This window comes from Tasmannia lanceolata, unplaced genomic scaffold (assembly GCF_043159265.1).
Source record: "Tasmannia lanceolata isolate RefF3 unplaced genomic scaffold, GAP_Taslan_0.1 ptg000018l, whole genome shotgun sequence".
In the NCBI taxonomy this organism is placed as follows: Eukaryota; Viridiplantae; Streptophyta; class Magnoliopsida; order Canellales; family Winteraceae; genus Tasmannia; species Tasmannia lanceolata.
The window spans coordinates 4064873-4079204 of record NW_027518695.1 but is presented as its reverse complement, the minus strand read 5'-3'; the positions used below and the strand labels follow the sequence as shown (position 1 = coordinate 4079204).

At 40.1% G+C, this 14332-nt stretch overlaps 2 protein-coding genes across 2 annotated transcripts; both read right to left on the bottom strand.

Annotated features, from left to right (window-relative positions):
- Window positions 1-1917: 1917 nt before the first annotated feature.
- On the bottom strand, window positions 1918-2874 carry LOC143851292 (Cytochrome c oxidase, subunit Vib family protein). The gene is made up of 3 exons (XM_077360670.1): window positions 2677-2874; window positions 2409-2546; window positions 1918-2300 (listed from the first exon to the last, which is right to left on the bottom strand). Exons 1-3 carry the CDS (start codon window positions 2740-2742, stop codon window positions 2184-2186), a joined length of 321 nt encoding a protein of 106 aa, XP_077216785.1. The 5' UTR covers window positions 2743-2874; the 3' UTR covers window positions 1918-2183.
- Window positions 2875-5541: 2667 nt separating this feature from the next.
- On the bottom strand, window positions 5542-7417 carry LOC143851138 (CBL-interacting serine/threonine-protein kinase 25-like). Its single transcript, XM_077360470.1, has one exon. It carries the CDS (start codon window positions 7031-7033, stop codon window positions 5720-5722), a length of 1314 nt encoding a protein of 437 aa, XP_077216585.1. The 5' UTR covers window positions 7034-7417; the 3' UTR covers window positions 5542-5719.
- Between the last annotated feature and the right edge of the window lie 6915 nt (window positions 7418-14332).

Below are 14332 nucleotides of genomic sequence, written 5' to 3'. Positions count from 1 at the left end.
GTGAAAAAGAGGGTGCAAATATCAAATACAGGAAGTGTATTTCACTTAGAAAGGGGGGTTTGAGAGGTGGGCGGGTGCGTGGGTGGGTGGGTGTGTGTTGGGAGGGGGGGTTCCTTTTTTTCATCCTCCTTGCCTTTTACAAACCCGAGAGTACTAAACTCTTCTCTTCTTTTAATGGCATTAAATTGCCTTTTGAGGTGGCACTTAATTGCCTTGACATCATTGCACACATGCCTTATCTTTCCCCAAACACCTTTCCTTTCTCTCATCTCCTTGACAGAAATACCATTTGGGAAGTGGAGTCCATCGATGTTGGTCGCTGGATCTGGTTGACGGAATAAGCAGTGAGGCATGGATGATACACTGTGGGAAGCACCATGGGCAGTCGGCCAGCGCCGTTGGGAAAGGCGAGAGAACATGCATCACTCTCTATTGGATTCTATATTACCAACGACAAAACCCTGATCTTTCGGTATCACATATTATAGGTATTCGAATAAGAAAGGAGAAGAATTTCCAATCGTTCTACTCGTGTTGGAGATCCGAAGGACGAAGAGATTCAAAATCGAGGGGTTTGTGCCACTGAGACCCGAACATTTAGGCCAATAGATGGCAGAAAATGCATCGGAGAGATTACAAGGAAAGCAGCTCTCGGGCAATTTGACAGTGAGATTCGGATGGACATGAAGAGGACGAGGAGGAGATCACTAAAGAATTGGGATTTTGGAGCAGGCAGGGATGGCTATGAAAATGGGCGGTGGGACAAGGTCGTTGATGAGAGATGGCATGGATGCGGGAATGCTAGGGCTTTACAGGGGCCGGGCAGACGGCTTGATCAGCCGTCCGCCAAAGAACGGAATAGATGGGTGTTGTGTTCAATGCGCGGTTGTATCGACCCGCTCTGATACCATAAAAGTTTAGGAATTTCACTAAACTTGGATGATTTCCATTAATCATAGCTAGAGCACATAATAAATATAGAACGGAATCTAGATAACAATGGAAAGTGAAAATGCTAATTCAATCTACTTTCCAAATCTTTCTTGGTTACATGTTCTAATCCACTTGATCAAACTATCTAGTTACCTCATTTAACCAGAGTACTTGATCTACCACCAAGATGATACAACATTGAATCTCAACTCAATTCAATGGTTAGATCTCACATATTCTAACAACACCAAATACCAGCCTTCCGCTAGTTTATAGAATGAATCAAAGAGTATATGTGGTCAAAACATGTAGCAACATAAACAATCAACATAAAAGCAAAACAATAATTGTCAGAGTCGTAAGCAAAAGCGGGAAATGAGGGGTTTAGAAAAGAGAAAATGCAGGAAGCGAAAAGCTATAGAGAAAGTGAAACTGTGTGATAGGTGTCATTGAAAGTCACCATGAAGCATGTCAGAATCCTCATTGGATGCGGGCAAGAAGTAAATAGAAAGCATAGGATTGTAGCAGGTTAGGGAGGAAGGGTTAATATAGGTAAGGACTACAAGTGGAAAGGAAGACATTGCAACTAATTAGAATTATAAATTGTAGGAATTTACAGTTTCACATATTTTATTCATGCACATTTAATGTTATATTTTTGGAAAAAGATGTACATCATTATTTGAACTTAAAATGAGTTTTCGAGTTTTAAAAGTATTCTTTTTTTAAATAGCCTCGCATTATCAAAAGAAGAAAATATACTTTTAGGAATAAATAATCACCTAAATAGGAAGCATAGTCTTAATTATCAGGAAACAAGTAGGAGCACACTTCCCCTAAATTTGGTAAGCGAGAAGAATTTACCTTCCTAAGTTTCCGGCAACTATGAGCAAAAAACATTGCGAACAGACTGAAAAGTCGAAAAGAGTATAAGAAACCCACAAATCCAGAATTTTTTTTTAAAAAAAAAAGCATACAAAGACATTGTTTGGAATTCAAACTTTATAACAGAGAAACCCTACAAACCTCAATGTAAGTTATAGAAAATAATTCGCAGAAAAACATTCAGATAATGAATTATGCCCCGCAATAGAAAGAACAATGCCATATGAGATTAATGAACCAAATTGCTATATAAGAAAGTGAAAAATGTCTGTCTTGAAGGGTATAGTTCCACACTTCAAACGCATACTACGACGAACACAAAATTACCACATGAACAGAAGGACCCAAATTCGAAATTCCAGCAACTAGGGCTTGAAAGTGTAAGGCTGTGGGAGAGATATGGGACCTCTCCTCGATTCATCGTTATCCAAAAGCCGCTGAACTTTCTTCTTAGCACAATACTGACGATCGAAATGCTTGACCTAGATTGAACAAACACAAAATTCCAAACTCAATCAAGAAAATGAAAAACCCTTTTTCTTTCTTTTTCTTTAGAGATAAATTTAAGGGTGAAGGAGGAATAAAATTACCCATGTGGGCCGGCACTGTTTCACAAATTCATCCCGAAATTGCTTGCATTCGGCAGGGTAGAGAAGACCCACAGTGGCGATTTCAGTGGGTTTCTTTGAGGCTTCTTTTTCCATACAAGCATAGAAAGAATCTCGTGCCTAGTGAAATGGGATATGGTTAGTCATTAGGCCAAAAACATTTCTCTTTTTTCTAGGGAGAAAATTGAAAAAGAGAAGAATTATTTCTAAAGAGAAAGATGGAGAAAGGGAGAGACAAAAGGATGAGTACCTTGTAGCAGGAATTTCGAGCATCAGCGAGCACGTCGTAGTGGATTTTATCGGAGGCCATCACCATCTAATCCGCAGAGAGCAAGCTTCTACTCATGGTTTGTTCTTCTCTTCTTATTTACGAGCTTAACTCTCTTGCCGCATAAGCTATCTTTTTTTGGCAAGGATTACAACGCGAGATCTTTTATTCAATGGCGTCCGAAATTTTGGGTGAAGGCCAAGGGGCACATTTGTTTTTTCGAATGTGCTGATTGGGCTTTTTCAGCCGTTGATTGCTTTCTCGTTGGGTCTCATTGCAAAGGATAGATCCTAACCCGTTGATTTGAAAAGGCACTTGTATGCATTTTTCAAAAAGAAAAATATATAATAGAGCCCTGTTTGTTTATTTGAGAATCGATTCTGAGTCCAAAACTGATTATTGGACTCGAATTTATGGTTTTCTTTAGACTAATGCATGGGTGATGGGAAAACGGTTTCATAACTGGGAAGTAATCCGAGCAAATCAGTTTTTACCACATGAGATAAAAACTATGTCCCTCAATTTAACTTAAGCAGGAAAATTGTAAGAAAAGAATTTTTGGGTACACATGGCAAAATCTGATTGTAGTGTAGACTTCGTTCTTGTGCTCACTTAGCTTATCACTTTCCTTATTTTTATTGTACAAGTGTCTTGTATTATGGTAGTGATACACACCCTGAGAGACTAATGTGCGCGTCCCTAATAGACTAATGTGTGCGACGCACACATGAGTCGAGCTGCCGAATCTTGGATGTAGCCACACTGTTAAACCACATAATTAAATTTTGTGTTCTTGTTTTATGTGATTGCGTTTCTTTCATCTCTTTTTGGCATTTTCCTACACATCGTGTTTGATCATTATTTAGGGATTAGAGATCTCTTGGTTTTCTACAATTTTTAACTAATAACCAGGCTTTGACTCACACTCACAATCGGTTCTCAAAATTGAAAACAAATAGAGCCTCAAGGTTCCACCAAAAAATACAAAACAGTTGATTTTTGTAGTCCCTTTTTATTGCTTATGTGATACAGGCCATGTGGGTCGCCTTAAAATGATACAAAATCGATGATCTTGATTGCGTGTACATGTCACTGTATAGGACCCTATGGCACCATTTGCGTAGTCATACTATTTGAATGCCACTAGAATTGGACCTAATTTGCAGATAAGAACTTAATTTAGTCTTATTTGCCCATACGGCATTAGAATTAGGGAAGTGATAAATCCACCCCTTATGACTACTTGGGACACCCCGCAGCAGTCTATCAATGACTGCAGAGGGGCTAATGTACTTCATGTTGGGGGGGGGAGGATTCAATGGGGCTGATTGCCACGTACACTGCTGCAGGGTGTCCCAATTATTCCAAAGGGGCGGATATATCACTTCCCTTAGAATTAACCTCCATATGCGTATAAGATTATTAAAAAAAAAAAGGTATGCAGCAATATGAGCAAGAGAGAGGAAGGATTTTACCACCACTGGTGGATTAGCAACTATAATCCCATGACCCTCTCACGCCCTCCAAAAATAGTGAGGAAGTGATGTCCGCACTCCTTGACCATCTTTATAATGTAATTACAAGTGGAAGAAAAACAAAGATAGATTTGAATAACATGAAGTTTTGGAATATTCTCAGTGTAAAGAGCCTTGGCTTTTTTACATGATTCAAAGAGCTTGCGTCATATTGGAGTTTTTCTCTAGAAGCATGGTATGGGTTTTCAAAACCCCTCGAGAAGATTTAGTTGCTGCATTGTACATAGGACGAGCAGTGGTCCGGGTCACTTTTTGCCAGGTCTAATAATACATAGCACTGCATGCTGTATACATAGGACGAGCAGTTGGTCCCACCATTATTGGATAATTCTAGAACCTTGATTTTTTTGGATTTTGAGAACCTACTGTGACTCAATTTTGAGTCAAATAATCAATCAGTTCTTAAAATCTAAAACAAACCGGACATGAGGAGTCTTTAGGGTGATGCGAAGAACTTTTACATTTTCTTGCAGAAATGAAGAAAAGAATAATCAAAGTAGGAGAAGGAATGATGTGAAGGAAGTATCTCCCTGCCAGTCCTTTGGCTGTTTAGAATCAGTAACTTTAAAAAACCATCATAAGAATCTTATTCACTTGAATTCCTTCTAGACCAAATTACTATTTGCTCATTTCAGTGGCAATTCTGTACTAATTTGGGTGTGGAGAGATGGCCCAAGTTAGGATTCAAATGGATTTGGACACTAATTTTAATCCTAGATTTGTGTTTCATGATCCAATTAGTATTCGAAAAATAATGGATCTAGAGTTAAGATTTGCCACATCTTCTACATCCAATTATGTCCTCATACTGTAGGAAATTACTAATGTATTTCACGCTTTTGGTTTATCTAATAAAACATCAAAACTCAACTTAAGTGCCTCTTAAACCTCCCCAATCAAACTTTCAATCCTCTTTCCCCAAGTAGATGATGACACATCGAGCCCGTATCAGGCATTGATACCGTGCCGGTGCAGAGGATCTTATGAGACCAACTCTTCGCCGAAGAGATTATGAATGAAATTGGCAGTGAAGAATCGGATACTAGGACTCAATTTTACGTCTAATTTTGAGCCCAATTATCAGTTTGGGACTCACAATCGGTTCCCAAAATCCAAAACAGAGTACAAAGAAACTTGAGCATAGGTGAAGGCCAAATCAAAACTGGGACCCACGAGATTAAAATGGACGGATCACGGATGGTACAATCTTTCATACTTCTCCTTCTCCTCGCTTTCTATATCACTGCAAATCCACAACAGAGCCCACAGATCGGACGGCTCAGATCATCTACCTAAAGCCACGTGTAGCTGCTCCAGGAAGAATTAAAAATCTGTATATAGTTCTACACACTCACTCCATCGTCCGATTAATATGTACATCTCCTCAATTAAATTACAAACCAAAACAGGTTAAAAAAAAAAACTCAAATATATAAACCGTAGACAATGACAAAAACACCCTCCATAATAGTTTCAATTTTCAGTTGCTGTCACCTTGCCAGGTCCACACAATCCTTAAGCGCCGGTCGTACCTCCACCTCACAGAATTTGGCGTATTCTAGAGTGTCGCCGGACGACTTTGAAAATTCTACGACGGCAATCTCCGGCGCCACCTCATAAACCTCGGCAGTCACCAATAGCCTCCCCTTTCTCCCTTCTTCCGCCCCCTGCATCCTCACTTTAAAATCCTTCACCTTACAAAACCTAAATTTCAGCCCCTTTGCCACACCTTCCAGCTTCCCCATTATCGCCTCTGCAGAGCATCTCGACGTGAAAATTGATGCCGCCTTTCTTTTGCTCTCGAACAGGCTCGAAAGATCAAATCCAGAAGACATAGATGAAATCAATTCGAATGCGTTGAAGAAAGGCGGCGATGGAGAGGAAGATATTGCAACACCTGTTTTTGTCTCTTCTTCTTCGGATTTGTCCGGTAATTCCTCGGTTGAGAACGATGGAGGTCGCTTGAATCCTCTTTTAAACCAGGGGAGATCCATTATAGCAGGGATAGAGGTCCTCTTTTCTGAATCTGCAACGAGAAGCTTCGAAATCAAGCGTCTAGTTTCAGAAGAAAACCACGGCGGAAATTTGAAATCGGCTTTGAAGACTTTCCGGTACAAGTTCATGATGTTATCGGCCCGGAAAGGGAGAAATCCGGCGAGAAGAACGAAGAGGATTACTCCACAGGACCAGATATCAGCTTTTGATCCATCATAACCTTTCTTCCTCAAGACCTCCGGCGCGACATAGGCCGGAGTTCCACACTGTGTGTGGAGTAGTCCGTCCTGCCGGAGCTGCTCCGGGAGGGCGGAGAGTCCAAAATCAGAGATCTTCAGATCCTCGTTCTCGTCTAGGAGGAGATTCTCAGGTTTCAGATCTCGGTGAGAGACTCCTCTACTGTGGCAGAAATCAACGGCGCTGACCAGCTGCTGAAAGTATTTTCTCGCATGATCCTCTTTCAGCTTTCCCTTCACGACTTTGGCGAAAAGCTCTCCGCCACGAACGTACTCCATGATGAAGAAGATCTTCGATTTGGTGGCCATGACTTCCTTGAATTCAACAACGTTCGGATGCCTTACAAGACGCATCACAGAGATTTCTCTCTTGATTTGGTCTATCAAGCACTCTTTTTTCACACGATCTTTGTTTATAACTTTAATGGCGACACTCTCGCCAGATCGGAGTTGTTTCCCGTAATAAACCTTGGCGAAGGTTCCTTGCCCTAGAAGCCTTCCCATCTCGTACTTTCCGAACAGAAGATTTCTCGAAGATTGGTGATTTTGATGTTGTTTCTTCTCCTCTTCCATTTTCTCTGATTCGGAAAGAAAGACCGAGATCTGGAATGGAGAAACACGAGTCAGAGACTAATTCTCGGATTTCTCCAAATGTGAAAGAAAACCGGAGATTCCGGCAACGGATTCCATGAGAAGAGGGCAGAGACATTCAAAGCCATTACAGGAATCGGTCGGAAATAGAAATTCTAGATATTTTCTCTCTGTTTCCTTTTTCGGAAGGGGCTTGAAAAGTAGAGTGAAGTGAAGAGTATCTATGGATTTATAGGATGGGAGGAAAGCAAGAGAAAGAAACGGTGGGAATTCATTGGCTTTTTGCCATTGGAGCACCTGGTATTCTCTCTCTCTCTCAAACGGTGGGAATTCGTTGGCTTTTTGCCATTGGAGCACCTGGTACTCTCTCTCTCTCTCTCTCTCTCTCTCTAGCAGAAATAAAGAAAATCCTATGACTACTGACACGTGGCTGTAATTCGGAATTCGCTTTCCTTGCGATAAAAGAAAGACGTAATCATGATTCAAAGTTCATAACTTCGAATATGCCGGGCGGGAAGGGAAATGCGTTCCCCTGTGGCTTTTATAACGGGAGAAGATATTTTCACGAGAATAATACCGAATGACGGCCATTGTTTAGTGAAAATATGGATTCTGGGCACATTTTAAAACAAGAACAAAAAACGGGCTAATCTTTAAAATCGGGTTGGAAAAAGACTCTGTACCCTATTTCATCAACAGAAACGTCATCCAGCCTCCTTTTTCATTACCGGCGTGTTTCACAAGGTTCTTTTTGGTTCTTATGGTATTTGAACCGACAAAAGTCACAGAACCTTGGGTTTGTTTCTATCTTACCCGTCAGAAATACCTACAGACGGATGAATGCCTGACACGTGTTGAAAAACTTTTTGGAATGCTAGCGGCTGTATACATAGTTGGTTTGGTTTGGATTGAAATCTTTTTGTGAACCCAGAATCCTTGGGTTCCTTTAAATCTTGATCGTCGCCAATATGAATAGACAGTCGGATCCACGACACGTGGACACCAATATAAAACGGTGACATCTTATAATAATACCCCTCTCTATAACCATTATTCCCTTCTCTGTAACTATTATTTCCACCGGACCCATTATTCCTATTCCCCTCTCTGTAACTATTATTTCATCGGTGTACCCATTATTTCCCTCTCTATAACCATTATTTCCATCGGCGTACTATTCCTATTCTCCTCTCTGTAACCATTATTTCCATCGGTGTATCCATTATTTCCGTCGGCGTACCCATTTTTCCCCCCTGTAACCATTATTTCCATCGGCGTACCCATTATTCCCCTCTCTGTAACCATTATTTCCGTCGGCGTACCCATTATTTTCCTCTCTAACCATTATTTTCATCGGCGTACACATTATTTCCGCCGGCGTACACATTATTTTCCTCTCTGTAGCTATTATTTCCATCGGCGTACCCAATATTTCTGTCTTGGCCGTCGGAAATACCTAGAGACGGATGGCTGCCTGACACATGTTGAAAATATAAGTGAGAAAAGATAACGTCAGTGTTCCAAAAAGTACAATAATGTCGGGGTTCTAAAAAGTTTTCCAACACGTGTCAAGATCTATCTGTCTCTAGTTATTTCCGACGGCCAAGATAGAAATGGGCCCAAAGTTCTCTCGGTTCAAATACACATTTAAATGAACCAAAAGAAGCCTCATGAATCGAGCCAATTTAAGAGGCAGTAATGAAAAAAGAGGACTCTGTCGATGTCAAAAGGATATCAGTGTCTTTTGACCACCTGATTTTGAAGTTTAGCCCTTTTTTTATTTTTGTTTTAAAAGGTGCCTGCAATTCGTATTTTCACTAAGCATCGGCCCACATTCCGTACTTTTCTCTATTTTCACTCTGCATGTAACCTGATTTGAAGTGAAAAGTGAGCAACCTTATGTCAAATCACGTTATAGTGGTAGCGTGCAAGTAATGCAGGTGGTGAAAATATCATCTCCCTCTTGTAATTTAAAAAGGTAAACACTTGGGAAACGGGATTCCGTTTGGAAAATAAAAATGGGATAACATCATCAGTTGATTTGACCTATTGTCAAGGTGTATTTATTGCTTTTATGGCGATTTGATCCCTTTGTCTTTTAGTGGACGCGGCTCTAATGTTTGACGCCTTTTTTTTCATAAAACGGGTCCCATTTTTCGAAAATGACTAAGCAATAAAAAAAAAAAGGAATTTACTACCATCCGGCGCAAAAGGCACTTCACGGATGGACTGTTGCATGTGAGAGCAGCCATACAGGCTCACTTTTCATAAGATTTTGTCTTGTGTCTGCTCTCAGATGCGACAGAAGATCATTCGCAAAATGACTTTTGGGACGGACGCTAGCAAATCCCATTTTTCAAATGCTCACCTGAGCCCTCCTTGTTAAAAGATCTGAAAGGTTCATTTATTGGCCCAACATAACTAGGCCTCGCGAATAAAATGGATAACATCAAATCACATATCAACCTCTACATACCGAAGCGTTAGGATCATTCTGTGAAGGTTATTTTTGGTGAAGGGCTTATTTACATCGGGGCCCAATAAATGATCGAATGGTTTGGATCTTTAAAATGGTGGGTCTCATTGAACTTTCACACATACAAATCATATGATTTTTGTACGGAGATGCATATAATTTTTAAAAATATAGTGAGACCCACCTTGTTCAAAGATCTAAACTATTTAGCTGTTGGGGCCGATGAAAAGGGGGTGAATATATCACCTCTTTATTGGTATTGTGCGATGAAAGTTAGGAGGCAAGTGGACCTTATCATGCCTTAATTAATCATTAATTAATATGGTAATGTGGGGGGACCCGATTAAGAAGGGAAATTATAAATGAGTCCCTTTTCATTACTTTGAAGGAATGAAGTGACCTGATTGCACATACAATGCAGCTTGGTGTCCCGAGTGATGAAAAGGGGCACATTTATCATTTCCCGTAATCTTTCTAGTTATGTTGAAGGTGGGCCCAAATAAGGTACTTAGTTACTGTCATATTAGTCATTAGCGAGTATCATTTACGCTTTATTAATTATAATTTAATGAAAGGAAAATGGTATCGAGATCGAGAGTACCACCTAGCAGGGGACCTGCAATGAGAAAATGCCATGTCTTCAAAAAAAATTTACTTTTTATGATATTCCTAAACTTAAGGAAAATCTCATGTCACTTGTGATGTTGTGGCATCAACCAATTTGTTTGGTCCCCTTCTAGGTCCTACTCTCGGTTTCTCTAGGATTACTCTTAATGAAAACATGAAATTGCTATAAATTTTTTTTTAAAGGATGAAGCTGGAACCAACCACCCTTCTAATGCCCCAATAGGGGCGGAGCCAGGAATTTACACTTGGGGGGGCCAAACTAATTTATACTTGCCTGCATTGGTCATTTGGGGGAACCCATGGCCACAAAACTAGCTTAGAATGCTTGTACTGCCAAAAACCACAAAAGAGGTTTTCCAAGTCATGGGGGGGGGGGGGGGGGGCAACATGATATGAATTATTGTTTTTAATTTTAAGATAAACTGAGGGGGTCTACCTTACACAAATTGAAACCACAAGGGGGTCTATTTGTAACTTTTTAAACATTAGGGTTAAGTTGAATGTGTCAGAAACCACAAGGGGTCTAAGTTTATTTTTCCCAATTTTTTTTAGATTGGATCTACTGACATTCAGCAGATTAAAACAATAGCACGTGAAAAATATAATTTTAATACTCATTTTCTTTAAATATGGACCCACTCCCAATTACTAGGCCGAATTCTTGTTTGAGAACTCGATTGCACCATGTCGGGAACTAGAATTCGCTTTAACAGTGATTTGGCTCCCATCGGCATTTTGAAACACTTAGCCCCTGTTTGTTTTGGATTTGCGCCTTTTCTGATGGGCGGCAGTGCTAAAACTATTCACCCGAGAATAGCGTTGTACAAGCCAAAAGATTATTTTCCCCTTTTTATTGGTTTTTATTTTACATTTTGTTTTCGCCAGCAATTGTTCTTCTTCTCTTTTATCGATCGCTCTCTTGCCATTACGTCCGCGATTGTCATCGTCTTGTCCATAGACAAGGAAGGAAAATACAAAAAATCGACTTTTAATTAAAAAAAAAGAAAGAAATGGCGATGATAATTTCACCCCCTGCAGTACGCATTCGCCCCCCTTTTAACGTGAATTGACGTAAAAAAGTGTTAAAGTTGTCCATTGTTCACGTTATAGGGGGGCGAATGCGTACTGCAAGGAGTGAAAATATCATCTCCCTTGGAAAAAACCATTTCTCAAAATCCAAAACGATGGAGGGCCCAAGTACTTTAGGTTTTACAACTGATTCATAAGGGAAAAGCATTGCCTTATTTGTTTATTCCTTTGGTAGAAGTCGGCAAGAAGAACTTAAGGACCAAGACAGATATTTTTTTTGACAGGTTCCGAAGACAGATATCTCATGGCCTAGAGAGGAAAAGTCAGATAAGAGTTTTCGCTTGACTTATAGATTAGACAAAATATCAATCCACTTATCCACATACGGACAAATTGACATGTTACACGACAAAAGAAGTCGTTCAATTTTTTGATTAATCTTATCTTTACAACGACCTTATGTAAGAATAATGCAATCCAACACCCATTACACAGATTCACTGCATTATGATGCATTTCTTGGAAGCCAAACAGGTGTTCAGATCCCCTCTCTCTCTCTCTCTACCCATATGTTGAGTTGGTGATACAAAATCACTGCCTTTATCTCACTCTTGGAGTGGGTCCACTTGGCTCTTACGTGAGATATGTTTTCTCTATATATAGGCTTATTATATGAAAGAAAGTGTTTGAAGAAAAAGGGAAAATGTAGAGAGGAGGAGAAAAGGCTAGGCCAAGGAAAGAGGATTTTCTATTGGGGATCTAGGATGACTTTTATAGTGGAGCAAAAGCAAGGTTCTTCTTCTTGAGGAGAAAGCTGTTAGTGATTTTGCATTTTCAAAATCATGTATATTACATGTTTTAGTGTTTTGGAAAATGTTTTATCAAAAGCGTTTGGGAAAAAGAAAATGTTTTCTTGGAAATATTTGCTTTTACAAAAGGATGTAGAAGTGTAGTTGAAAAGATAGTCCCACATCGGATGAGAGAAAAGAAAGAGAAGGGCTTATAAAGCACTACCTTTTCTAACTCTTGTTGATTGCACATTGGGTTGAACCCATGGTTGGACCCGCGGGACGGTGCAACGCACCGTTCGCACACGCGCACGCGCACGCGCGCGCGGCGTGGGCAATGGGCTTCGGTTCGGGCCTAACGGTCGGCCCAACGGACCCATGACTCCAACGGTCAAAGGGTGTGATCAAATGGGTTGTGTCCCTTTCCCCAACGGTCATGTGCCAAGGGGGTGCGATCTACACCATAGATGGTTGATCTAACGATGACTGGGTTGGAGAGAGGTTTTACTCAAGCCAACAGTCACATCTAGGATCGATCAGGACCGTTCAATATCAATGGGTGCGATCTAACGGTCAGATTTCAAACATTCTGGAAATGTGCCCTGTAGAGGTGTTTTTCACACTGAAAAGACACCAGATGGTCTATAAAAATGTGCAAACTTCAGTCATTTCATATAGAAATCAAATTGGCAATTCTGACTGATTTTACACTCTCTTCTACACTCCTACAAAAATCCTCAAGTATTTATACATACTGTTTTTCTTTTGTTTACTGTTCTAGATACTGTTTTTCTGCAGAAAAGGAATCTAGAGATTTCTCTAAGGCTTGAAATTTCGGAAGGGCATTTCGGGTTTGATTCCGCTAGTGCTACGCGTCATCAAACATTAGTAGGGCTTCCCTACTAGGCTTCATTGTATCTTGGAGGCAATTCGCGGATCCCCTTTGCACACTACTAGTGGGGGCGAATCTTGTCTTAAGGAAAGTGATATCACGCCTTGAAGCAACAAGTTTCTGTTTTCTATCATCAACAGTACCCTCAACAAATTTCCAACAATCTTAAGACAAGATTTTCTACTGTTGTTTCAATGGCACTTTATTCAGTTCGTCAAATGACCCAAGACTTTGTCAAACTCGAACGTTTCGACAAAGGAAATTTCAAGCGCTGGCAGAAGAAGTTGCACTTCATTTTGACATCACTCAAAGTGGTCCATGTTCTCACTACTCTAAAGCCGTCAGCAAATGAAAATGAAACTTTGGCGGAGGCTCGTGCAAGGATGAAGTGGGAACAGGATGACTACATTTGCAAAGGGCACATCCTAAATGCTATGTCAGATACACTATTTGACATATATCAAGGCATGGGATCAGCAAGTGAAATCTGGAATGCACTTGAAGTCAAATACTTGGCGGAAGATGCCAGTAGCAAGAAATTCACTGTGAGTCAATTTTTAAATTTTAAAATGGTAGATGATAAGTCTGTTATTGATCAATTACATGAAATACAACATGTAATTAATCAAATTCATTTGCAAGGCATCCTTCTTGATGATTCCTTCATTGTCCCGTCAATTATTGACAAACTTCCACCAAATTAGGAAAGACTTTAGAAAAAGTCTAAAACACAAGAAAGAGGAAATGTCTATTGAAGACTTTGCTCAATGCCTCAGGATTGAGGAAGAGTCAAGAATCAGAGACAAAAAAGAAAATGAAACTGTATCCTCTAAGATCCATTTGGTGGAAAATGTCAAGAATTCGAACCAACAAGGAAAAGGCAATTGGAAGAGAAACAAACACCCTGAAAAGAAGACTAATAAGAATAAGAAAAGAAAGGGTGCTTGTTTCAACTGTGGCAAACCGGGCCATTACAAGAGTGAGTGCCGACTTCTTAAGGATAAGAAGTCTGGTGCACCAACAGACAAAGAAAAGTTTGTCGCCATGATTTCAGAGGCAAATATGCTTGAAGATGGCAATGATTGGTGGATTGACTCTAGTGCGACGATGCATGTCTGTAAAGACAGGAACCTGTTTTCAACTTATGAAACAGTTGAAGATGGAAGCGTGTTATACATGGGAAATTCGTCGACAGCAGAAGTCAAAGGCAAGGGCAAGGTGGAACTTGAGTTCACATCTGGCAAGCGACTCACTCTAACCGGTGTCTACCATGTACCAGAAGTTAGAAATAACTTAGTGTCTGGAAGCATTCTCAACAAGAATGGCTTCAAACTTGTATTTGAATCTGACAAGTTCATTCTTTCTAAGGGGGGTACTTTTGTTGGGAAGGGATATATGTATGAAGGGATGTTCAAACTTAATATCAATAAAGTGAATGTCTTTGCTTATGTTTTGGATTCTTCTTTATC

Bases quoted from the DNA above. Each gene is read 5' to 3' on its own strand.
- LOC143851292 (XM_077360670.1), bottom strand. From the start codon at position 2,742: ATGGTGATGGCCTCCGATAAAATCCACTACGACGTGCTCGCTGATGCT. The intron at 2,547-2,676 runs GTACTCATCCTT...CCATTTCACTAG, and splicing joins CTCGAAATTCCTGCTACAAG to GCACGAGATTCTTTCTATGC. The intron at 2,301-2,408 runs GTAATTTTATTC...TGTTCAATCTAG, and splicing joins AACAGTGCCGGCCCACATGG to GTCAAGCATTTCGATCGTCA.
- LOC143851138 (XM_077360470.1), bottom strand. From the start codon at position 7,033: ATGGAAGAGGAGAAGAAACAACATCAAAATCACCAATCTTCGAGAAAT.